Source organism: Lampris incognitus, chromosome 19 (assembly GCF_029633865.1).
Source record: "Lampris incognitus isolate fLamInc1 chromosome 19, fLamInc1.hap2, whole genome shotgun sequence".
Lineage (NCBI taxonomy): Eukaryota > Metazoa > Chordata > Actinopteri > Lampriformes > Lampridae > Lampris > Lampris incognitus.
Window position 1 is genome coordinate 30,407,322 of NC_079229.1, and position 27,097 is coordinate 30,434,418.

A 27,097-nucleotide genomic window follows, 5' to 3' on the forward strand; every position below is an offset into this window, starting at 1 on the left:
TCGAGTAATTTGTAATGACTGCGGAGGTCGTCTGTGATCTTAATCCCGTGCTAAACGGCCATGTCCGTAATTTGTAAAGTAAAAATTCCAGCGCAAATTACCTGCCATATTTTGACAAACACAGAGGTCATATCTGGTAATATTAGTTCCGTTTGAATTGGCATCTCAGTAATTTGGGGCTGTTTTTTTTTTTTTTTTAGCAAGGTTTTTTGTTTTCTCCGGGCCTTTTTTCTGCTTCTCTCCCGTTCAAGAATTATGGAGAGTGCAGTGGAAAGTATAAATGAACGTTTTGACAGCATTTTGGGTGGAACTTGGAGGTTATTCTCGCTACATAGCATGGAGACCCATTCACAGAAAGAGCAAGCTCAAGTCCATCAGAAGAGCAAAATCTGCAATGAAAGTGAGGGCCGGCGCTGTCGATATGTGCTACCTATCGAGACGCGTTACTTAGCGGTTCAGCACATGGTGGCGAGGTTAGGGTTACGGTTAGACTCTGCTATTGATTCGCGCTACAGTAGCATTTTTCAATAAGGCCAGCATAAATCGTCAGAACACCGGCTGGGGTGGGATCCCGGCCCCTTGGACACCGGGCACACCACCGGCCAGTCTCGCCCGCACTGTAGGGTGAGTGGCGAGTGAGCAGGTGCGATAGGACCCAAAAGATGGTGAAGTATGGCTGGGCAGGGCGAAGCCTGGGGAAGAGTTCAGATGCAGATGTTAGGGGGAGCCTTGACATTTTCAGTCATTTTCGGGGAGATAATGTCAGTAAATTCGAGTAAAATACAGACTTCGCTTGTCCCATGCGAATGCGCTGCATGAAACACAGGCGTGGGGGGGGGGGTAATTTCTAAATCACATGACCTCCCCAGGTAATACTAGTCCCATGCGAACAGGACTGTAGAATCACTCTGACAGCAGTTGGGCGAGCCAGTGGGGAAACTCACACGTGTCCAAAGACCAGTAATGAAATGTCTGAGCACAACACAATTCTGCCATTATGTGATAAAGCAGAATGCACTGGACTGAGAAAGGGCAAGGTTTAGTTCAACCCAAGCTAAAAACAGAACAGAATAAAGGCATAACAAATAACACATGATGCTGGGTGTAGTACATGTAGGAGCAGCTGTCTCCGAGGAGGTGGATTGAAGCATTTTTTATCCATTTATTTATTTAAAATCCCTCCAGTCTTTGTATGACAGAGGTTTCCATAGTTTTGATGGCTGGGATGCTCAGGAGGCAGAATTAGCAAGACCTCACCAGGGGAACCGTCGCACAACAAGAAAATACAAAAATAAAGGGGGAAAAGGAAGCAGACTGAGTCACAGGAGATCAGACGATCTCCAAAACTATATCAGAGCAAGGACAAACTTTGAAAAATACATAAAGTGAAGCCAAATTGGATCATAATTCCTCAGAATAAAGGAGCATTTTACCTTCTGTCAGAGCATCTTATGGGAACAGCTGGTGTTAAATTGTCTTTATATATAGCCTTTGAAATCAACGGAAACACACAGAAGATGGAGCCAACCAATTTTAGTTTCCCTCAAGAGTATCTATAGCTACAGAATGGCAAGAAAAATGAATGAGAACTTTTTCTTTTTTTATTGTGCTTTGTTCTTTCAGTGTTTTGGGTTGAGGGGTTTTTGTTTCCTCAAATTAATGGAATTTCAAAGTCCAAACGTTCTAAGCCAAGCTTTATAGCTGCCAAAAGAAGGGAGCAATGACTTGAAAACCCAACATATGAGGGGGTGCTACTCACCCACTTCAGACATCTCAGGCACAGATGCTACGAAGGGTCCGTCTGGAAATTTGGGGGCATTGTCGTTGATGTCTTGTACTTTGATGATGAATTCCGACTTTGGTTCCAGAGCTTCTTCTGTGTTGCGGTCCAGAGCCTGCGCATGTAGCACATAGTGTGTTTTCCTTTCCCGGTCCAGGCTCTTCGTGGCGTGGATATCTCCTGTCACCTCGTCAATGATAAATATAGTCCCAGCTCCTTCCCCGCTCAGGATGTACCTGACGGAGCCATCCCCTTTGTCGGAGTTGGAGTGAAGCTGTAACAGAGGGCAGACACAAGTGTGTGAATACAGAGGGTAGACATTTCCAGAAACATCTGCGTGACTGTTCTGTAGTGAAAGCTGTGGTGCCTGTGTTCTTGTTCAAAGGAAGACAAAAAGAGGTAGATCAACCAGCTGGAAGATAATTCTGAGGATGATGGTGTGAAATTACACTGTACTAGATGAGCTTGTTTGAATACAAGAAAAAAGATGTGTCTTTATGGAAACTTAAAAAGCCTGCATAAAAGAGAGTTGTTTTTTTTGTTTGTTTTTTTTTTTTACCCCCCCCCCCTTTTTTTTTCTCCTCCCCAATTGTACTTGGCCAGTTACCCTATTTTCCAAGCCATCCCGGCCGCTGCTCCACCCACTCTGCCGATCCGGGGAGGGCTGCAGACTACCACATGCCTCCTCCGATACATGTAGAGTCACCAGCCGCTTCTTTTTGCCGGACAGTGAGGAGTTTCACCAGGGGGACGTAGCGCGTGGGAGGAGCACGCTATTCCTCCCAGTTCTCCCTCCCCCCTGAACAGCTACCCCAACCAACCAGAGGAGGCGCTGGTTCAGCGACCAGGACACATACCCACATCTGGCTTCCCACCCGCAGACATGGCCAAAAGTGTGTGTAGGGATTCCCGACCAAGCCGGAGGTGACACGGGGATCCCAGTTCAAATCCCCGTGTTGTTAGGCAACAGAAGAGATCGCTACGCCACCCGGAAGCTCTCATAAGAGTGTTTTAAACTTGTAGCTACAGTAAGAAGCCATTTTATGTTATACTGTATGTCTTCTAAATGATCACTGCCCTTTTCCTCTTTCCCCTAAAAACATTGTGGGGAAATGGAGAACGGAAATTTCGTGAAGACTATGTCAGGTATCTTTTTCAAACAAAAGAAAAAGGGTTTGGGCTCACAGCATCCTGATTTGGTGACTGACGTTTCATCGGGAGGAACTCGTGCCCAAATACAGATCCGGGACGTATGGCGGTCTTGGATACAGCACATTGTGATTGAACACACGATTGTGTTGAAATCCATCTTATCTATCAAACTGTTACACTTGCACCAAACGCTCTCATTCAGTGAGCGCTGATATACATCCTCTCCACCAGGCTCCGGATGAGGAGATATCCCCGTTTTGTGCAGCAGTCAGTCCCCCAGTGAGCTTCAAAGTCACAACTGAGATAACATTACACTGCTCAGCGCTGTACTTCCCAGCTTTACTGTACCCCCCAAATTCTGAGGAACTCCGTCTTTAGAGATTAAAGGTTTCGCCGAAATCTTTACAAGACACTTAAAGATGGCAGTGCCGTCTTGTATTCCACTAAGTGTGCAAGAAAAATGGAGGACCCGCGCCACTTGTTCAGTCATAATTGATACCAAGAGGATTAAGACTTTCCTGCCGGTTGCGCCACAGTTCCAGGTTTAAACTTGACAGACACGTCTCACAGTACTGCGGGATTCCCTCACCGGGCCACCGTAGTGACCCCGCCATCCCAAAACAACTTCGTTTACCCCCGTGAATAAATCAGGCCAGGAAACTTTTGAGATTTCAGGGGGAATCGTTACTCAACAAAATGAAGGAATAGTCAAGTCTTATTTTTCTTTTTTAAATCCATAACAAGGAGCTCTAAGCGCAGCCTTTGAATTATGGGATATGGCGCCATACTTCAGTGCCTTTTTATCCAAGATGCATTAAACCAAGTGCTGCGTTGCCCAGTAGGTTTTCTGCTGCTGTGCTGTTATTGTGTGGGTACAGTGTGATACTTTTCCCTTTGATATATTTATTATGTGCATAGGTCAGCATCGGCGTGTTGGCAACACGCTGTTAAGGCATGCAAACAGACCCGATGCTGCTGGCCCACTTCCAAACCGCGCTAACGGAGGTACTTCTGCAGCTGCTCGCAGACGCTTCCTCACCCCGACTACAAGGCGTGGTGCGTTTACACTGTGCGAGAGCCACCTTGTTTGTCTTTTATTTGTGCAACTTGGGAAAAAGTGTCGACGCGCAGACATTTCCCATCACCGGCCATTTGAGCTTTTATGAGCGAGAAATGAGAAGTGTGGAAACAGCAGGCTGATCACAGTTGGACGAATGGCAACTGCACCAGACGAATTCACATATGAGCCCTCACCAACACCGGCTCGAGTACGCACACACACACACACACACACACACACACACACACACACACACACACACACACACACACACACACGCGGTCTTTATGTAACAACATGAGCTTCGGAGTCGCCGAGGCCAAATCCAATCAGAACCTAGAATAGCAAATTAATTACTCATTAGAAAGCCGCTGTTGATTGCGAGCCTGACTCCTGATGAAAGCAAACTGTCCTTTCTGTGGTAAATATCAAATTGGTAATTAGGTGAGGAGTCAGAGATCATGTTGAATCGGGTAATTAATCAGCTGGTGGATAACAGTGAGTCGACGCTCTGCTTCTTGGCCTAAAAAGTTCCAAGATCTGTGTGCAACACAATGGCAGTGTACACGCGAGCCGGTTATATTAAGTCGGAGAGCTCTACCTCCACACTGACAATGGTATTTTGTTCCATGGAGTCCATTTTGAATTTTTTCCCCCCCAGTTTTAGCCTAAAAGGCAAGTTTGGCAACCATTTCATGCACTATAATTTGAGCAAGACTAAGTGCAGATGCCCGTTTCTTCTTCAGGGGTATTGCACTACCTTCGAAGTACTACGGGGATAGATCCACTTTTGTTTCCGTCTGGAGGAGCTCTCCGAAATACGCCAGTACATAAATTTAGTTCGGCCTCGAGTCACCGCACTAATTTAGCCATTGACTTTTTCTGCAGGAGCTAATACATCATGCTCGGCAAAGTGTGAGCCATCGATGCACCCATAGCTTTGTGAAACTACACAGAGGTGATAAAAGTGTCAACAGGTTGCGGGCCATTACACAAACATCACACGCTGAAGGTAAATCTTTGTTAGGCTAGCTGTGAATAGAGCACGACGACAACGAGACGGAAGTTGTTTTTACATGGAAATCCCCCAGCACCGATGGAACGAGGACCCATCTTTACGCCGGCTTTGCCTTTTTACGGCTGAACCCAACAAAAGGCGGCATAAAGGCACCCTGGTGTGTGATTTTACATGGCGTGCCGGCGTTACAGAAGCAGAGGAAGCGTGTCTGAGTGGAGAACGAGGAGAGACCCAGAGCCAACACTTGAAAGAAAAGAAGAAAATAAAATAAGACGGGAAACAGTTCGAGGGCATCTTTGCCTGTTTTAAGCCTCAACCTGAGATTACAAACTTACAAGGACCTGCTTTGAGCCTTCATTGATTTTAGTTTTTGTTGCAAATTCGAAGGGTTCCTCCTCATTCCCTCATCACTGTTTTTTTTCTGTTTTTTTTTTTTCCTCATCATGGAAAGTCGACAATGTATACATGCTGCTTTCTAGCATCCGGCTTCACATTCATACAACACCCCCGGGAGCTGCAAAGCACAACCAAATTAATTCAATTCAATTCAATTTATTGTCATTAAAAACAATGTGCAAGCACGTGTACAATGAAATGAGGGCTGCAGCTTCACCAAACACTGTAAGACAGACATGGACAAATACAGCAACCATAGTATAAGATATATACAGATGCAGACTAAACGCTAAAGATAAGTAAAAAAGAGCACGAGTATGAACATATTTACAGACATTCAGTGGGTGGCCAGGTTCAGGTGGGCTACAGCTTGGGGAAAGAAGCTGTTTTTGAGCCTGGTAGTGTGGGCTCTGAGGCTCCGGTAGCGCCTCCCAGAGCGCAGCGGGGAGAACAGTCCATGGTTGGGGTGGGTGGGCTCTGCTAATGCTGAGACCCCTTCGAAGGCAGCATTTCTGATAAATATCTTATATGGCTGGGAGCTGGGTCAGGTGATATGCTGGGCCGCCTTGACGACCCGCTGCAGAGCTTTCTGGTCTGCTGAGGTGCAGCTGCCGTACCACACTGAGATGCAGCTGGTCAGGATGCTCTCTGTGGTGCAGGGGTAGAAGTTGGTGAGAATTTTGGGGGATAAGCGGGCGCTCCTCAGCCTCCTCAGGAAATGCAGGTGTTGTTGGGCCCTTTCTCACAAGAGCCTGGGTGTTTGATGTCCAGGAGAGGCCCTCGCTGATGTGGACTCCAAGGAATTTAAAGCTGGAGACACGCTCCACTTCCACCCCATTGATGTGTATGGGGGAGTGGCTGCAGGTTCTAGACCTCCTTAAGTCAACAATCAACTCCTTCGTCTTCTGCACATTGAGGGCAAAACTGTTGGTGGTGCACCATGATGTGAGGTGCTGAATCTCGTCCCTGTAGGCTGTCTCGTCATTGTTGGCGATACGGCCTACGACTGTGGTGTCATCCGCAAACTTAACTATTACATTTGAAGGGTGAGGTGGCATGCAGTTTTGGGTAAAGAGGGAGAAAGAAATTCATGTAGTGCTGGTCACTGAGCCGCTCCCTCTGGTGCAGGTTGTGGATTAGCGAAATACTTTGCTCAAGGGCACCCTGACTCATAGTTGCTGATGGCAGCTGTTCTGGGGGTTTAAACCAGCAACCCTCTAGTCAAGTACCCCCCTTTCTTTAACCTCTGGGTATTTTGACAACAAAAGAGCTAAGTTGCCTTCAAGTGCGTCACAGTAAGTGGAGTGCACTTACACATAATTGCTGATGCAATGCTGCCAAACAAAGCGTCTTTATTTGGCTTGGTGGTTTGGGTTATTTCACAGTATGATATTTTCTGATGTGAATATGTATAGTGTGAATACTTCAGAGCAGAGAGGCACTAATTCAGTTTTTCTTGGTAGTGTTGACTTACACTCACCGGCCACTTTATTAGGCACACCTGTCCAACTGCTCGTTAACGCAAGTTTCTAATCAGCCAATCACATGGCAGCAACTCAATGCATTTAGGCATGTAGACATGGTCAAGACGATCTGCTGCAGTTCAAACCGAGCATCAGAATGGGGAAGAAAGGTGATTTAAGTGACTTTGAACGTGGCATGGTTGTTGGTGCCAGACGGGCTGGTCTGAGTATTTCAGAAACTGCTGATCTACTGGGATTTTCACGCACAACCATCTCTAGGGTTTACAGAGAATGGTCCGAAAAAGAGAAAATATCCAGTGAGCGGCAGTTCTGTGGGCGAAAATGCCTTGTTGATGCCAGAGGTCAGAGGAGAATGGCCAGACTGGTTCGAGCTGACAGAAAGGCAACAGTAACTCAAATAACCACTCATTACAACCGAGGTATGCAGAAGAGCATCTCTGAACGCACAACACGTCGAACCTTGAGGCAGATGGGCTACAGCAGCAGAAGACCACACCGGGTGCCACTCCTGTCAGCTAAGAACAGGAAACTGAGGCTACACTTCGCACAGGCTCGCCAAAATTGGACAATAGAAGATTGGAAAAACGTTGCCTGGTCTGATGAGTCTCGATTTCTGCTGCGACATTCGGATGGTAGGGTCAGAATTTGGCGTCAACAACATGAAAGCATGGATCCATCCCGCCTTGTATCAACGGTTCAGGCTGGTGGTGGTGGTGGTGGTGTAATGGTGTGGGGGATATTTTCTTGGCACACTTTGGGCCCCTTAGTACCAATTGAGCATCGTGTCAATGCCACAGCCTACCTGAGTATTGTTGCTGACCATGTCCATCCCTTTATGACCACAGTGTTCCCATCTTCTGATGGCTACTTCCAGCAGGATAACGCGCCATGTCATAAAGCTCGAATCATCTCAGACTGGTTTCTTGAACATGACAAAGAGTTCACTGTACTCAAATGGCCTCCACAGTCACCAGATCTCAATCCAATAGAGCACCTTTGGGATGTGGTGGACCGGGAGATTCGCATCATGGATGTGCAGCCGACAAATCTGCAGCAACTGCGTGATGCTATCATGTCAATATGGACCAAACTCTCTGAGGAATGTTTCCAGTACCTTGTTGAATCTATGCCACGAAGGATTAAGGTAGTTCTGAAGGCAAAAGGGGGTCCAACCCGGTACTAGCAAGGTGTACCTAATAAAGTGGCCAGTGAGTGTATATATGCACTGCGGATGGGAGATAAAGAATTCCACACGCATGGGTGGGTGGATGAATAGATAGATGTTTCAGTAAAATGCTATTAATATTAATTAGCTGTGTTTGGTCCTGAAATTATCTGTGTGATTGAAATTACCAATTCAAATTCGTTTGACTCTTGACCCCTAGTGTGCGGCCCAAACGTTAAGCTCAACATATTGCAACACAATTACTTGACAACATAATGTATTCAGTAATGTAACATTTGTAAATGTTGGATTTTTAAATAACATATTGTCAAGAAGATGAACATTTTAGTTATCGGTAGATGTGGTCCAAGATGTTAAACATCAAACAAGGGCATCCAGGTAGCATAGCGGTATATTCTGTTGCCTACCAAGAGGGGGATCGCCGGTTTGAATCCCTGTCTTACCTCCGGCTTAGTTGGGCGTCCCTACAGACACAATTGTCCGTGTCTGCGGGTGGGAAGCCAGATGTGGGTATGTGTCCTGATCGCTGCACTAGCGCCTACTCTGGTCGGTCGGGGTGCCTGTTTGGGGTGGAGGGGGAACTGGGGGGAATAGCGTGATCCTCCCACGCGCTACGTCCCCCTGGTGAAACTCCTGACCGCCAGGTGAAAAGAAGCGTATGGTGACTCCACATGTATCGGAGGAGGCATGTGGTAGTCTGCAGCCCTCCCAGGATTGGCAGAGGGGGTGCAGCAGCGACTGGGACGGCTCGGAAGAGGGGGGGGTAGTTGGTCAAATACAATTGGAAGAAAAAGGGGGGGGCATCAACCAAAAATTCACTGAAGTCTGGGAGATGTAGGTCTGGAAAAGACTAGAATGTTGAAATTGAAAATGTGTAAGAACCCTGTGCATTGTTATTTGTGTGAGTGGTGTGTGTGTGTGTGGGCATGTGTACATGTATGTACAATATGTCATTCATGGATTCCTTGTGATCAATCCACCAAGTCAACCTCCTGGTTTATACAAAAGAAACTCAGCAGTTAAAGAATATTCTGATCCATAATTCATATTCAGACTCTGAGATCAGCCCCTCATAACCACATCTAAATCTTCGCCATTAGAAATGCACGAGGCAAAGCCAAGCAAAGAGAAAAAGTGGCTTTGTGCAATCCCGTCCCCTGAACTTCGAGACAGAGCCTCCATCCCTCTGTAGTGGTGCTCCTAATGCGTTCGACTTCAGTATCGGGATATTTTATTTATGCTTCATTAATTCTGATCACACAGAAAATTTCATGACTCTCCGTCTGAATGTAATTAGTGTCAATTTTGTTAACCCGTAGAGCAGGCCTTATATGAGCCGACCGTACATCACCTCTGTGTGTGGCAGTCTGACACGGGGGGGGGGGGGGGCTGCCTGTCTATAGTCATAGGGAGCGAAGACGCAGTCCAACTAGCTAAGAAAGAGGAGTAATGCGGAGAACCTCTCTTATGCAAATGACAATTCGCTGGCCAGGAAATGTTTCCAAATCTGAGGCGCCACGACTTCGAGGGACGCTCACATTACAGAAGTGACAAGCACAAAGGCACAAAGAAAGACTGAGAAGACACGAAGAAAGACTAAAAAGACATGAAGACTGAGAAGACACGAAGAAAGACCGAGAAGACACGAAGACTGAGAAGACATGAAGACTGAGAAGACATGAAGAAAGACTGAGAAGACACAAAGAAGACTGAGAAGACACGAAGAAAGACTGAGAAGACATGAAGAAGACATGAAGAAAGACTGAGAAGACACAAAGAAAGACTGAGAAGACATGAAGACACGACAAAAGACTGAGAAGACATGAAGAATGACTGAGAAGACACGAAGACGACTTGAAGAATGACTGAGAAGATATGAAGGAGACACGAAGGAAGACTGAGAAGACATGAAGAAGACACGAAGAAAGACTGAGAAGACACGAAGGAGACCGAGAAGACACGAAGAAAGACCGAGAAGACACGAAGACTGAGAAGACACGAAGAAAGACCGAGAAGACACAAAGAAGACTGAGAAGACACGAAGAAAGACTGAGAAGACACAAAGAAAGACTGAGAAGACATGAAGAAAAGACTGAGAAGACATGAAGAAAGACTGAGAAGACATGAAGAAAAGACTGAGAAGACATGAAGAATGACCGAGGAGACACGAAGACGACTTGAAGAATGACTGAGAAGACATGAAGACTGAGAAGAAGACATGAAGAAAGACCGAGGACATCCAACCAAGTGTATCTTGTAGGACTACAAGTGGAGGCAGCTGTGTGATATCGTTCAGAGAGATGCCACGATATGGTTGCACAGGGGCAAGAAATGATGAACTTTGCGGCCCTGTGTTTTACTTGACAATTTATTATCTAGTTCTTTCTGCCACAGTTTTCCCACCGTGGTGCAGCAGAAGCAGGGACTGTGTTATCGTCCCCCTACTGTGGGAGGCTATATCGAAGAGCGGGGCTAGTCATCAGCTGACTGGCATGTGGCTGGCTGTTGGTGGCAGGCAATGCATTTTCACAGGAATTTAAAAGGATAAACTGAGGCTGCGGCTCGAAAGTGGCTGGTGAGAACGCTCCCACCCAAAGACAAACCCCGGTTATTATTCCATCAAACACCCAGAGGTGAAACCTGAGGAGAAAAAAAAAACAGTGTGTATTTCTATTATGATATTTTATCAGCAGCCGTGCATCTCCAGTGGCGTGGGTGGTAATGATGTGCAGTCGGCGCCCAGCCCGGCCGCAAACTGTTTGTTCTCGCGAGCTAATCGATGTTGACAGCTTTACACTTAGCTCAGCTGGAGCACTTGTCATGAGCTTAAGTTGAGGCGAGTTTTGAGGAAGTGCGGTAAGCAACGCGACGCTGTGAAAGAGGAATCAGCCCTCCAGACCGGCATTTTCAAAATCTCAACTTAACCCACGTGCACAGTGCTTCCATACCCCTTCTAAGTGTGTGGCGCTGGGGCGTCCGTGCTGCCGTTTCTCATTAGCGCGCCCGCTCTCGGCGTACAGGTAAACCGGCCCCCTCGCCGGCTGTAAAAACAGGATTCTGCTTTATTGCTGCAATTTCCTCTCATCAAGAGCCGTGCACGGCAGCGAGGTGAACGAGAAAGATATCTTATTATAAAGCGCTCAGAGAACGAGTAACCAATCCATAAAACTCTCCCCAGCTCCGTCACCATCTTGATAGGACTGCAATATAAAATCCGGGGGGACAAATACGTCCCGGAGAGTTTAGCGGGATAAAAAGAAATAGGTCATCATCGAATCGTGATAAGCACACAGCCGCCGATTGATTCCATGCTGATTTAGGATTTTCCGGTCAGTTTAAGGTACGGCGAGGCCCCTTTTTATGGCCCCCAGGAGTCTCCGGGACAGCGGCATCTGTGCGAGGCATTTAAACAGCCTGCGTCTACGTGCAGACGGGTGCCGTGGCGTCCACGAGCACTCTGTCTATCTGCAGCACTCGGACGGGCACCAGACAAACATTAGTGACATTTACTGTCGTGCCGGAGTGGAAGGATTCATTAAAGCTGCATCACTGTGATCTTGAAAGCAGGCTTGCGGATGCAGGGGAGGAAGATGGAAGAGTGTGTGTGTGTTTGAATGTGCACATGCATTTGTGGCGAGGACAGAAGAAATGAGGGGAGGGGAGATGAGGAAAAGGAGAGCGGCAAAGGGAGTTGCCCCGGTTGATGATCAGTGCTGGTAGGGTGTTATATTTAAAATTAGCAAAGGGTGAGTTGGGGGACTGGGGGGGATGGGGGGGTGGGCATTTTTGATTAAATCTTGCCTCTTACTCTTTGCTCAAGTAGACTTAATGACTTTTTATGTGGGTGCGCTTGATTGTTTTGATTATCTTCACGTTTTCGGGCCACGCTCCCCCATTCCAATCAAATCCTCTGCGAGCCTCCTCGCCGATTGATTTGCGACAGTCACGGTCAACCTTGATGACGGAACGGCCGCCTAATGACCATACGTCAGGAGACCGGGACCGGGAGAAGTGATAAAGAGGCGCCGTCATGCACATCGCTATGATCCGCCCTAATAGCTGTCCTTTATTTTGACTTCTTGGAGGGGAAGGAAATAAAACCAGTCGTTGTCTCCTAGTAGGACGGGTCGACTTCTTGATGTACAGTAATGAGATTATTAAAGTCCCACAATCAACTCTGACACTCCATTTAATCCTGCCACATCTCGCCACAGTCACATTTCTGATGTTTCTGGAAGTCTGGTTAATGACACAGAAATGAAAATGTCAACATTTGAAAACAGGAAGATTACGCCATCGTTGCTTCCTCTCCCCACTGAGAGAAGTGTCTGTATGGCGCTAATATGATTGAATGTTAGAGCAACAGGATGGGGAATTATTCATGAATAATTTCCCCATCCTGTTGCTCTAACAGGATCATTGACAGGGTCAGTATCACTGTAGGGTCCCCTTTGGTGTCCTGTCCATAAATAATTCATTTGCCATGTTAACATAAAAATGACTATGGAAGGGCAAAGTTTTTATATCCATAACAAAGCATTACCTGGCTCTTTCTATACACTTTCTAGATTTTTCTCAGTTTTGTGTAAGAGGATGCATGATATTTTGCTATGTCCTATGCGCTGCTCATTCAATTTCGATGTGAGTAAAATATACTCAAATTATAAAATTTTTAATTTTCACTTTCATATTATTATTTTGTTAAATAAGATCATTTGGTTGTAAAAATCATATTTTTGTTTAATAAAAGAAGAGTTTGTGTGTGTCCCTTAAATGATTTTCCACCCTGTCATATTGGGGAATCTGCCCCTTTAAGAAAAGGCCACCCATTCAAGTGACATCATGGCGAGTTTTTCTCTCTTCAGTGGTGGGAAGTTCAACGGCTGAGGTGAGTGTGTAACTGACTTTCCTGCTGACACATTTTCTTTGTATATGTTTGCTTATGGGCAGCACAGTGGTGCAGTGGTTTAGCACAATCACCTCACAGCAAGAAGGTTCTGGGTTCAAACCCCGGGGTAGTCCAACCTTGGGGGTCAGCCTCTGTGTGGAGTAGCCATGTTCTACCCATGTCCACGTGGGTTTCCTCCGGGTGCTCCGGTTTCCTCCCACAGTCCAAAGACATGTAGGTCAGCTGAATCAGCCGTACTAAATTGTTCCTAGGTGTGAATGTGTCGGCCCCGTGATGGACTGGTGGCCTGTCCAGGGTGTCTCCCTGCCTGCCACCCAGTGACTGCTGGGATAGGCTCCAGCATCCCGTGACCCTAATTAGGATAAGCGGCTTGGCTAATGGATGGATGGATGTAAGTTTGCTTACTTGCTCTGCCCAAGCTTAACATGTTCACCCTATCAGCATAAAATATGCCAGAAATGGGTGACCAGATCCCATCCATTCATCCATTATCTGAACCGCTTATCCTGCTCTGAGGGTCACGGGGATGCTGGAGCCTATCCCAGCAGTCATTGGCAGGCAGACACCCTGGACAGGCCATCACAGGGCACACACACACACACACACACACACACACACACACACACACACACACACACACACACACACACACATTCACACCTAGGGACAATTTAGTATGGCCGATTCACCTGACCTACATGTCTTTGGACTGTGGGAAGAAACTGGAGCCCCCGGAGGAAACGCAGGCAGACACAGGGACAACATGCAAACTCCAAACAGAGGACGACCCACCAAGGTTGGACTACCCCGGGGCTCGAACCCAGGACCTTCTTGCTGTGAGGCGACCGTGCTAACTACTGCGCCACCGTGCCGCCGGTGACCAGATCCCAACAAACCAAATGTGGGACACAGAGTATGTTTGTGTGGGACACATTACCAATGCTGAGACGTATTCTAAGATATAATGTCTATGTAAATTAAAAAAATAAACATTTCTATTCTGCCCCTTAGCTCGTAGAGCATCTCCATGCTTTGCCCTCTGGTTAATTCAGTAGCACAAAACAGACTACGCAGGTTACAGCTTAGGCATGCGAAGGACTTAAGTTTTTTTGTTTTTTTGAATGCAACTTTCCCAACTCCCACGTTAAGTAAATACAGTAAGCATAAAAGGAAGCTAAAGTCTCCTTGCACTCACTGCTTGCACTCACGTATACCCTTTTTCTATCCCAATAACTGTTAAAAGTACAGTACTTCTTCTCACCAACACTGAATCTGACTAAACTGTGTACAATAAAACACAACAGACAAGTTGTTGACATGGGATCCAAGTAATGCCTTCTGTTCTTTCAAGTACACTACTGGTGCTTTAAAAAGGGCATATCAAATGAAGGGTGAGCCCGGGGTAGTATATCCAAAAAAAAAAAAAACTTTTACATCAAGGAACTATGCGTTAAAAGTGTTCATATAAACTTTGTCCATCCTTAAATTAATAATAATAATAATAGATCAATCTTATATAGCGCTTTTCTAATATGCAAAGTCGCTTTACAGTAAACGGGGGGAAACAAGACGACAGATAAACACAACACAGACATACAGGGGTGGATTGGAAGGGGGGGCTACAAGAGGGAGAAGTGGCAGCCACACATGATGCCAGCAGTACTCTCCCACTCGGGCAGATACAAAAGGGGAAGAAAAACAAACATCATAAATCACATATGAAGTCTGAAGAGGTGAGTCCCAACCAATGACCTGAATGTGGGCAGACCGCAGCAGTGTCCGATGCGCTTGGGGAGGGAGTTGAGGGAGGGGGCAGGTCGAGCGCTCAGTCCCCAGCCTGCCCCTGACCAGGGGTGGACGAGAGGATGGGAGGCACGAGAAGGCAATGGAGAAAAGGTGTGTCTTGAAACGGGATTGGAAGAGATTCTGAGTCTCTAATGATTTGGGGGAGTGAGTTCCAGAGCCTGGGAGCTGCCCTGGAGAAGGCTCGGTCACCAAAGCCGCGGAGGTTGGACCTGAGGGTAGAGAGAAGGGAGGCTGAGGTGGCTCCGAGGGACCGAGAGGGTTGGTAGGGGGAGAGGAGGTCAGTGAGGTATGGGGGAGCCAGTTAGTGAAGGGCTTTATAAGTAAGAACTGGGATTTTGTAATTGATCTGGTGGGAGGTGGGTAGCCAGTGGAGGTCTTTTAGGACTGGGGTGATGTGGTGCCAGGATTTGGTGAAAGTTAAAAGTCGGGCGGATGCGTTCTGGACCAGTTGGAGTCTCTTGATAGAGCTAGCACTGATGCCATCGAGGAGTGAGTTGCAGTAATCAAGGCGGGAGGAGATGAAGGCATGGATCAGTGTCTCAGAAGCAGGGCGTGTGAGAGAGGGTCTTATTTTCGCAATGTTGCGAAGGTGGTAGGAGGAGGATTTGAAATTAAACAGAATTTCACCCAATGGTTTTCCTGCTGTTGTACTTTAATCAACCCTGCCTATGGTTTCTCCAACAGATATAAACACATGGCATGACTGCCTTCCAAACGCCATAATATTAAAGTTATTCAGACTTTTCTAGAAGAACCATATACTTTTGCCGCTCACAGTCCTGATCCTTTTTAAATAGCTGCCACAGTGACTTTGGAGACTGATCCTCTCTTACAGTGACAGGAAATAGCTCTTGATAGCTGTCCCGCTGTCAGTTAGCATCTTGACAGCAGGCCATAAACCTAACCATCTTGTGGGTACGTGTCTCAGTGCAACCTGATAATCTTCTTCCAAAAATGTGAACACTGCTTTCAATTCCTCTATGCTTTGAGGATGCTGAAAAGTGACTGAATATTTCAGAATCAGAAACACGTTGTCATTTCATTTCATGCACTTGCACACGTGAAACGAAACGTCATTTCCCCACAGCAGTGCAACACAAAGACAAAAACACATATCCAAAAACTACAAGAACACATATCCAAACTAACACACATCTAAACTAATAAATAAATAAATAAATAAAATAAAATCACTGTCCAGGAGAACGAACGCCAGCCAGGATGACTGTCAGAACTGCCGGTCTGCATGAGCTAGCAGTTAGCTTTGCCTGCCCCGCTTCCGCATCCTGTCAGACTGCCCTCGGTGTTTCCTCCTTAGGCCCAGCTCCAGTCAGAGTCGTGGTCCTTGGGCCCAAAGGGTGCAGCAGACCAAGCTCCCTCAGCTGATCCAACGCCAGCTCTCCCAGCCAGACACCTTCGAAAATATTTTGTTCACTACGAACCCAGTGTCAATGTCTAATCTGTCTCCAGCATGTTTTGCACACCTGTGCACTATGTGGGCCGTACAGTTTGCCTTTATGATGCCACTGTTGTCTGCTTTTAGCTTCTGGAAAACAGAATTGCTTTTGCCGTAACTTACACTAGCATTACCAGCAGCGTGTGCTGAAATCATGTCCAGTCGCAGGACATTTTCTTTTAACTTGTTCATAATCTGGCGGTGTATGTTAGCAGATGACTCATCGCTATCCTCATATAAGTATAAAAGTCAAGGATCTTGCTTTTCAAACCCAACTCTGGTGTCCAATATCTGACAGACAGAGGGGAAAGTTTTGCAGTGCCATGATTAGAAGCATCTGAAGCCACTGAAAAAAATTGCATGTGTGCGGTTTGACACTTAAGAGTTGAGCCATTGGTATTTTTAATCCTCTCAGACAAGTCGCCACAGAGGCAGGTGCAAGCACATCTGTAACTATAGACACTGCTTTTGTGCGACCATATGGCATTATTTTTGCAATGTCTGAGTCTGGAAAAATAACCGGTGCAAGCTTACTACCACAGTTTGCTGACCTGTATGAGTGGGAGTGCTGCACTGTGTGGTAAATGCTAGTTAACTAGCGAGTTATCTGTCTGGCAATCATCTTTGGGTTTCAGTAGGTATGAGCCCATAGATCGGCACATCTCTTTTTGAGCCACACGTTTCTTGTGAGACTCATGTCCTGTATCACTTCACGTCGTATTCCCCTCCATGTGAAACTGAAAAATAACTCTAGCAAATTTCACAAAAAACTCTCTGGGACTCGCCTTGCACCGGCTTCAACCAGTCATAAGTTGTTTCCCCGTCTTTGCTGTTGCTGCATTTCCTTTTCTTGGTGTTACTGTCCATCATATTTCACCCAAATCTGCAGTGATGTTGTGGTGACTCGCAATTTTCCCCATTGGGTGTAGCCTGTGGCAGCAAAGATGGTGACTGGCTAACCTGCACATGACCCACGTGTGCCCAGTTTGATTGACATCAAACACAGCCCTGTGATGACAGCCTTCCCTGCTTTCTTCACAGTCATTGGATAAAAGCCAGATTTTAGAAAAGCGTCTGTCCTGTAGTGGTTTGACTTTTGAAAACTAGAGCCAATCAAAATGCGGCACATCGTCTCAATATGTGGGATGCAGGACAAGGGGTAAAAATGCGGTGCAGTCCCGCATAAAGCGGGACACCTGGGGCCTCATGTATCAATCGTTACTATGGGCAAATTTGTTCTTACACACCCGTGGGATTTTTTAGCCTTGACGTTTGTCTCAGAGACCAGTGTAGAACCTGGGTAACCCCTGAATTTAGACACCGATTGGCTAACACTGATGTCTTTGAAGGCCTGGGTGATTGTTCGTTGAAGAGGTAGACAATAGATGTTAGCAGGAAGGAATTACAAATAACCACCATGCTTTCCTCTGACTGTCAGACAATCTTCAGGGCTAAAAAATTCCATGGTTGTGCAAGAACAAATTTGTCCATAGTAACAACTGATACATGAGGCCCCTGGTCACCCTAGCCGGAAATGATTAGAATACAATATTTTTAAAATATTTAACTATACCAAATTCTCTTCAACATACAGACTAGCTTGTTAGCGTGTCACCATTTGTTGTGAGCAAATATGCCAACTGAAGCTCAAAATGTTCACCCTATCGTCCCAAAATGTCCACTATGTCGGCCACTTAGACCTGACAGAGTGGACATGCACATGACAGGATGGACATATCGTTCATTTGTAATATGTTGATGGATGTTTTTTTATCATCCCTTTGATAATGGACTCATACTGTTGAATTCTCAACATCGTATCATCTATCTTCTCATCACACATCAGTTAGCTGCCATTGCTCAAATAAAAGGAACAGGTGCCAAGTGTGTCACCAGGCAAGCTCAAATACCAGGACATCACGTGTCTCTGCAGGAGAGAGGCAGGTATGTTGGACCGTCCCTGTTGCCAGTTAATGCAGGCAACTATAAGTGAAGAAGATAACTATGTCTCTGCATCTGACGGCGCAACTGAAAACAGATGGCATCCAGAACTCATTGAGGCGAAACCCATCAGAGAATGGTGTGATGAATTATGATGACGAAGCCTATCCTGGCATTATCATCGAAGTGGAAGAGCACAACATAATGGTTAAGTGCATGTATCGGAACGGGATAAACAAATCCTTCTGGCCTAGTCCCAGAGAAGATCGGCAGATTGTCATATTACTCCAGAGGCACAAGTCCTCAATAAGTGCTCTGTACAGGTAGACAAGGCTTATTGGAAGTTAACATGAGTCAACGGGCAGGATTTCAGCTGGTGCGCTGCGAGGTGCAAACTATTTTTATGTTGTTGTATTTTTTACAGCTATGCCGCCCCACTAAAGGTTAATTTATACCTCTACATCGACTTCACAGTGGCAATGCGAACATGCTAGGCCATTTATACTTGGTGTGTTGTCTGTGCAGTCAGAGGCCTCCAATCCCATATTCTGCCCCGTCTCATTCCAGCTATTCTGCATTCTGCACAATTTGGCTGTCTTTATAATCGGGGGATGAGGAGTTGTACAGATGGCTATAACACCAAACCTCTTCAGCTAATCGTTCTTTGAAATGATTCATTGTTTGTAAATGTACACTTGCGTTTCTTCTCAGAAGTGCGCTTCTCTCGGTTTCCCTCTGGTCTCCACGTGACTGTTAAAGGTTTTTAAGATGTGCTTCGTCAAGAATGTGTGTTTATGTGAATCGTCACGTTTTTATACAAATACCAACAAATAAATTTCTAAAATGAATAAGCAAGGGGAGAAATGATTCATTTCAAATAGATCCAGAATCTACCCATTTTAAAACTTGAATAAATGTTAATTTTCATGTTTTGTGTGTTCTGCTTTATGTGTCCACCCCATCATGTGCTGGTCCACCCTGTCATCTTGATATATACTTAGCACAAAAAGTAAGGAAATTTGTGTTTGGTAGATTATTTCTTTGTTGTTACAGTGCTTCTTGACAATGAATCGGTTTATTTCCCTTTTAAATGGGGCCACATTTGTAAGGAACATGGGATGAGCAGCAGAGCTGAGTTTGTGGGTTGCGCCCATGAAAAAATTGCCAAATCTTCTCTGCCAATGCCAAACAGCTTGTTTTGCTGTTGCTACTGACTCTTGTTTTGAGCTTCTGGTACCCCAGGTGCTGACACTCAGGTGCCTGATATAAGATTAATTGCCAAGAAGCATTGTTACAACAAGGCAATAATCTACCAAACACAAATTTCCTTACTTTTTGTGCTAAGTTTATATTGATGTACATAAAATATTTTATTTATTTATAATTTGAAAGCAAACAATAACTCTGTTTAGGAAAGGGACATCATGCCTTTCAGAAAATGTAATTTACATCTTATTACATAAAAGTAATGTGTATGTAAATGTATATGTCAATGACAGGGTGGACATATCTTATGGTTTATTACCCAAATATTGGCCCATAACTATCAGAAAATGTGTGTGTACTCAGCTAATATATATTTCTACAACTTGAGTGTCTACTATTTATGACAAGACGTAAAGACAACGGGAAATTAAGACCAGAATGTGTGAGTATTGTGAGGGTTGAAGGCACTCTATGCTAACAGCAGACATGGTCTTGAAATGCAATGGGGCGACATGGCTCAGGAGGTAGAGCGGGTTTGTCTAGTAATCAGAAGGTCACTGGTTCGATCCTCGGCTCTTGCAGAGAGTGTGTCGACGTGTCCTTGAGCAAGCCACTGAACCCCTAAGTGCTCCTGATGAGCAGGTTGGTGTCTTGCATGGCAGCCTCCTCCATCAGTGTATGAATGTGTGTGTGAATGGGTGAATGTGAGGCATGCATTGTAAAGCGCTTTGAGTGGTCGGTAGACTAGAAAAGCGCTGTATAAATGCAGTCCATTTACTATTATTTATTTTACCATTAAATACTTGAAATTTATCTGCAGTGGTTGAATCAATGATAACCAAACAGTAATTCAAATGGCCTAAATGGTTTACTTTTGTTTGCCCAGACATGCAGTGTGGATGACACGGTGCTAAAGAAAGTGTTGAACCTGTCCAGTTTAATCACACGACACGAGGACCCCCCGAAACAGGAGCTGGGGCAGTAATCCCAATGGCCTCAAAGAAGAGAGAGTGAGATCAATACAGTTGATGCACACACACACACACACACGTCTCGGTAATATTAATTTATAAATAAAAGATACTTTGTTTTTGGCTTCTCGTGGAACAAATTGAGGACTGCATAGGCCGAAAAACAATGTTTCAATTTGAAACAAACAGACATTTCAATTAGTTACCTAGTTATCTATTTATTTATTTTTGCAATATATATTGTGATATTAAAAAAATCAGGAGTAATATAATATAATAGCAGATATCTGTCACTGTAATGGCTCTGTTTGGAAGAATTGATCAGTCTAGTAATGACTGAGGTGAATTTAGCGCAGGAAATAAGCCGGTAGTTCAATACTCTGGTTGACTCAACATGGCACCAACCCTTGCCTGTTAACGCGGGCTCGTCCGTGATCGATAGAATGTTTATCATGCACGTTGCTTACTCTTGAAGAAGGGGGCTTGTCCGAAGGAAGGATGGTGTCTAGAGAGGATTCGGGAGATTACAGGAGGCTTCGTATCGCCGGCCTTAATGAGAACGACCGTGACTGGTCATCCTCTGCTCGCAACCAGTAGCCTAACCAAGAAGTCATTATACCAGACTAAATTATCTTATTCATCAGATGGACCGGACTGCTTTTCTTCAATGTTATTCATAAAATATGCAAAACATTGCTGGCTTTCGTTTCCTGTCAAGCAGTGAGAATAACGTGACCGAGGGGCCCAATTTCCTGCGCGTTGCATAATCTGCAATGTGACCAGTGCACATGCATACATTGCGATGTTGATACCGAGACACTACATCTTTCAGACCCAGTCAACCAGCAATATACAATAAACATGCAAAATCCTCACGTGTTCGGTTGTGCGAGCGTTGCGTATCAGAAAAAACAGCAACATAAAGTACAATTCCTGCTATTCTACACGGCAGCAGACAGTTGCCTGATTCTGTCACAGCACAATCCATTTTTAGCTGTATGAATAAAACATTTAGGCACCTTTCATAGAGGTCGCCACTTTACTCTGCGAACGAACATAGGATAAGACAAGGGGGTGCGCCTTGTAGTCCTGCTCTCAGCACCCATTCTGTCAGGTTTCACCATGCCTGTCAGCGGTAAGGGCCTCGGCTGTTCGTGCCCGCTTGGCAAACCGATGAGTCTGACGGTTGCAACTCATTTAACTGTACGTTTTCTAACCTGGGATTGAGTTGAGTACATGCACTTGCACACACACACACCAAACTAAATACTCATTGCAGTTTGTCGGACCGGAGAAGATTGCGGCACTGTTTTAAACAGACACGGCAGAAGTGTATTTGCATCATCTTGGAAAATTTGCAGGCGAGTGTGGAACATCAAAGACCCGTGCTGAGCGGTGATTGACACGAGGACATTCACACCTCCCGTTGGGATTGTGGGGGCTGTCTCCTGTCTCCGCAGAGCGTATCTGGACAAGCCTGCGTCTCCCTGCCAAGCGTTTGCCTCTCACTCACACACAAAGCTGTCATTTCCTGAATGCATCAGCCCCCCCAGAAGGGTGTCACTGGGGATTATGGGACACCTCGGGGGGATTAAAAATGTTCTTGACAGTCTGGCCCCTTCGCTCATTCCCAAAAGTCACTCCGTGCCGCCCCGCATCTATTCTTCCTGTGTGAGCATGTTGCCAAAAGATTCATATAACATGGACATCTGCCAAGACACTCTCTCACCTTGTAGTTAAATTGTGTTGTTTGACCTTGTGTGTTTACAGCTCGTTTCATGCTTACTGTGCAAGGATGGAAATCCTACCCTCTTTCTCTGTCTGTCTGTATTTACTTTAGATCTCTCTCTCTCTGTATGTATATATATATCTATATATATATACATATATATTGCAGTGATTAGTGCGGTTGCCTCACAGCAAGAAGGTCCTGGGTTCAAGCCCCGGGGTAGTCCAACCTTGGGGGTCGTCCCAGTTCGTCCTCTGTGTGGTGTTTGCATGTTCTCCACGTGGGTTTCCTCCGGGTGCTCCAGTTTCTTCCCACAGTCCAAACACATGTAGGTCAGGTGAATCGGCCGTACTAAATTGTCCCTAGATATGAATGTGTGTGTATGTCGGCCCTGTGTGATGGTCTGGCGGCCTGTCCAGGGTCTCTCCCTACCTGCCGCCCAATGACTGCTGGGACAGGCTCCAGCATCCCCGCGACCCTGAGAGCAGGATAAGCGGTTCAGATAATGGATGGATGGATTCTTTTTTTTCATTCATTCATTCATCATCAGCTGCTTCTCCGGGGTCGAGTCACGGTGGCAGCAACGTAACTAGGGCACTCCAGACGACCCTCTCCCCAGCAACGCCCTCCAGCTCCTCCTGGGGGATCCCAAGGTATTCCCAGGCCAGATTGGACATGTAGTCCCTCCAGCAAGTCCTGGGTCTACCCCAGCTGGCTGTGCCCGGTAAACCTCCAAAGGAAGGCGCCAAGGAAGCATCCTAATCAGATGCCCGAACCACCTCAAATGGCTCCTTTCAATGCAAAGGAGCACCAGCTCTACTCCATGCTCCCTCCGGATGTCCGAGCTCCTCACCTTATCTCTAAGGCTGAGCCCAGACACCCTACAGAGGAAACTCATTTCAGCTGCTTGTATCCGTGATCTCACCCTTTCAGTCACTACCCAAAGCTCATGACCACAGGTGAGGGTTGGAACGAAGATTGACTGGTAAATTGAGAGCTTTGCCTTCCGGCTCAGCTCCTTCATCACCACAACGGTCTCGTACAACGTCCACATTACTGCTGATGCTGCACCAATCCGCCTGTCAATCTCCTGCTCCATCCTACCCCCACTCGTGAAGAAGACCCCAAGACACTTGAACTTCTTCACTTGAGGCAACATCTCATCCCCAACCCGGAGGGAGCAATCCACCATTTTCCGGTAGAGAACCATGGCCTCAGACTTGGAGGTGCTGACTCTCATCCTGGCCATTTCACACTCAGCTGCAAACTGCCCCAGTGCGCACTGGAGGTCACGTTCTGATGAAGCCAACAAAACCACGTCATCTGCGAAAAGCAGAGATGCAATTCTATATATATATAACTTTGTTAAAAGAAACACTCAACGGTAGGGATAGTGCTCAACAAATAAGGAGCAAAATAATCAGCTGATGATTGCTTATAGCATGAAACAGGCTTGTACTGTCTCATAGAGACTTTACTTGGCTAACTGTATTTTATATATATACATATAAAGCCCTAGTTTCTCCCTAGTTCTATCTGGCCAGTTACGCCACTCTGCCAATCCGGGTAGGGCTGCAGACTACCACGTCTCCTCCAATACATGTGGAGTCGCCAGCCGCTTCTTTTCACCTGACAGTGAGGAGTTTCACCAGGGGGACGTAGTGCGTGGGAGGCTCACGCTATTCCCTCTAGTTCCCCCTCTCCCACGAACAGGTGCCCCGACCAACCAGAGGAGGTGCTAATGCAGTGACCACGACAAATACCCACGTCCAGCTTCCCACCCACAGACACAGCCAATTGTGTCTCTAGGGACGTCCAACCAAGCCGGAGGTAACACGGGGATTCGAACCTGGATCCCCATGTTGGTAGGCAACGGAATAGACCTCTATGCTACCCAGATGCCCCTTGATCTCAATATTAAAATGTATGTCTTTTAGTAATGATGCAGGTAAAATTTGGGCTGAATGTAATCATCCACAAAGAAAGAGCTAGAAGTCCCCGTAGGGAAAAAAAACAAAACAAAAAAAAAACAACAAAAAAACGCTAATTTGGTGCTCGATAATGTCCTGAGTTTTTAATCAAGTGAGAGAAAAAAAATCCAACGCAGAACATGCACAGTGATTTAATCCCTCCTCCCCGGTCTCAGTCTAATTAAGGGTCATTCTGTCTACAGGCCACATTAGTCCACAACACCAATCCCAGCCCATGTAATTAAATTTTTTTTGGGGGGGGGTATACTAAACCATTGGGAGACTCTAGTCTGTTAAAATGTGTGTGTCAAATTGATTCCTTGAAAACGCTTACATTTTCCTCTCATTGCGTTATCGTGCTGGATTAGTCGTTTGTTTATTTCGCCCGTTTGTTTTCACTTTCATCAACAGCACACACCCACCTTCATCCAACCCTCATCCATCACCACCAGTGCCGCCACCCCTTAGGTAGGGATAGAGGGAGCCCCCCTCAATATTATCCTAACAGGACGATGTGATGGAGACGACCGACCAACCAACCAATCACGGGCTTCAAAGGTGAGCGGCACGTATTTAGCGTTAATGCGATCCACATGAGTAATTACTCCTTCATGCAGTTAGCGTGCTGATAAACTGCCATTACAGAGGGGGGCGCCTCCGATGTGAAATTCCCGCCGCAGTAAACCATGCAGCACTCGAGCCACGATGCTGAGGGGAAATGTTATGCCGGCACCTTGGGACTGTATGGTTCACTCACGCATCTAACTGTGTTAGCAAAAACATGTTTCACCAATAAATAACCTTTCTCTCCCGCTTTGTCATCGCGGCAAGGACGTCCGCACTCAAGGCCGTCATTTCGTAGTTTATTTTTATTCTTTTTTTTTTTTTTTACATTAAACACATATTTGGAGTTTAAAGGGCTATTGGGAAGGATAATGTATTTCAGTATGCTTCCAGAGTGTGCACGCACACACACAACTAAACATACGCTCTTCATTCTCTTTCCACCTCTCTGTCATCCCGCTTTCCTTTCTTTTCCTGCCTCACATTGTTCTGTTGTTGAAATACAGACGTGTGTGCAGGCAGTCGGGGAAGCGATCCGCCTCCCTCGTTCTCCGTCTCGCGGAGTGCGGTTGAGGGGATTAGCCTGCGTCTAAGTGCCTAGAATAATGATCACTGCAGTGGAGAAACACATTTTCACATTTCAGGAGATAAGGGCAGGCAATCTGCAAGTCGACGACTTAACCAGGTCCCTGTGGCTTATTACGGTGCTAACAGAAGAAGTCACCCACCCACAGCCAATAGCCAAGCACACACCGCCACCCCGCCGTCCACGCACGAGTGTTTCGCCCACGGTTTACTTCATTTTCTTCCTCTAATTGCTGAACGTCTGTCATCTATCTTAAACTGCAGCAGCCGTCCCTAGTTGCACTGATGTTGGGCTGCAGAAGCGAGCTTTTATAACTATAAAGCAACCTGGCCTCCCATGTTCATCAAGCGCCGCTGTCCAGTCGCTCAGTTCATTTCCCATAGAAGGGCCCAAATCTAATTTGCTTCACAGATAGGTTGATGTAGAGGACTATTAACACCGTGAACCTTAGCCCAAGCTCACAGAGCTGGTCTCTAATAGTGGCAGGTTGGCTGAGGGGAGACTTCTTAATTACCCAGTATAAAATAATCTTGTCCATTATCATGAGGAGGACCTTGGTCAGTCACATTTTGTGATAAAAAGGAAAAAAGAAAATGCACTTTAATGAAATCCACTAAAAGCAGATAAAGTGCTGCCACCAACTTGGCAGTTTATCACAGCTGAAGAGCTAGTTTTCCTCACCACACATCCCACAGTAAAGAAGAGGACAGGAAAAATGCATTCTCGGTTACTCCAACACAGTTTTCCTTGCATTAAATCAGTTTTTACCGTTCCGGACAGTTCAATCAACTGAAGAAAAAAAACAAAAACTCACCTTTCCGACATACTGAGCGTCTGGTCCCATGTGTTCTTCTAAAACAAAGAATTGGTTCCAGATCCAGCCCCGTTTGGGCCTGTGGTGCACCTCTGTCTCACCGTTGGCCAGTTTGGTCTGGTTCTTGGAGGGCACTTTGGCAGGAGTGTGGTGGCTCGCCCCATAGCACCTCTGAAAGAAGCAGAGGCAGACCAGGAAGGGACAGAGACAGGAGGTGGTGGATATCCTCATGGCGGCGCGCGCGTTCATAAACCTATCTCCGTGTCGGCAGGCGTCAGTCTCCTCCCACCGCCGCTGGCACTGCCCCCGCCACCACCGCTGGCCACCACTGCAGCCTCAATTGGCGGTCTCGGCGGGGAGAGGTCTTAAATCCAAATCGAGAAAAGGGTGAACCCAATAGATCCTCCAAGGCTCATGGCCCGCTGCTGTTGTTGTTTGGAGAAAGGCGAGATGCATTTACATCATGGAAATTCCTGGGACGTGAGGTGCAAGCAGATGAGATTCGACTTCTGAGTGGCTCTACAAAGTGCAGGGGTTAATCCTGGCGGCCATCCTGTACTTCCTGAGAGAGAGACAGACAGCGAGAGAGAGAGGGAGAGAGAGGGAAGTGAAAGAAACACAAAGTTGATCAATTTGATGAATATTAGAAGTTAAGTAGCCACTAATCTCAGGCAATTAAATTCGGATACTTTCAAACTGATGAAGATGAGTCAAACTGGCTGTGCATCTTTAAGTAGGAAGAAGCAACAAGAAGGCCGCTGTTGAGTTTTCTAGCCCTTATCACCAGAATGGAGATGACATAAATAAAGTTGGACCTTACGGACTTCCCTATAATTAAAAGGTTATCTCTGCCTGTAAGGCTGAAGACCTATTTAGTGAGTGATATTACTGATTTAAGCTCGAGGGCATGTATCAGAGCGGTACAGGGCCATTCTAGTGGCTCAAATTTCATTCAGTTTTGTCAAAAGCATGCAGGAAAAAATGGTTTTACCGATTTCCTTTTACATTGCTAAAGCACACTGGAAGGATTAGCGTGTGCCTAGACATACCGAATAATAACTGTACTGCA

General features: G+C 46.0%; 1 protein-coding gene across 3 annotated transcripts in view; it reads right to left on the reverse strand.

The window, feature by feature from the left end:
• The window catches only part of LOC130129501 (cadherin-18), a 94,279-nt gene extending 68,020 nt beyond the window's left edge, over positions 1-26,259 (reverse strand). For 2 of the 3 annotated variants that reach the window (XM_056299048.1, XM_056299047.1), the window contains exons 1-2: positions 26,029-26,259; positions 1,760-2,054 (exon numbers count right to left, since the gene is read on the reverse strand). In XM_056299048.1, the coding sequence (XP_056155023.1) occupies positions 1,760-2,054; positions 26,029-26,259 (526 nt within the window). The remainder of the gene's footprint in view (positions 1-1,759; positions 2,055-26,028) is intronic. The other variant, XM_056299049.1, reaches the window with a different exon arrangement.
• Between the last annotated feature and the right edge of the window lie 838 nt (positions 26,260-27,097).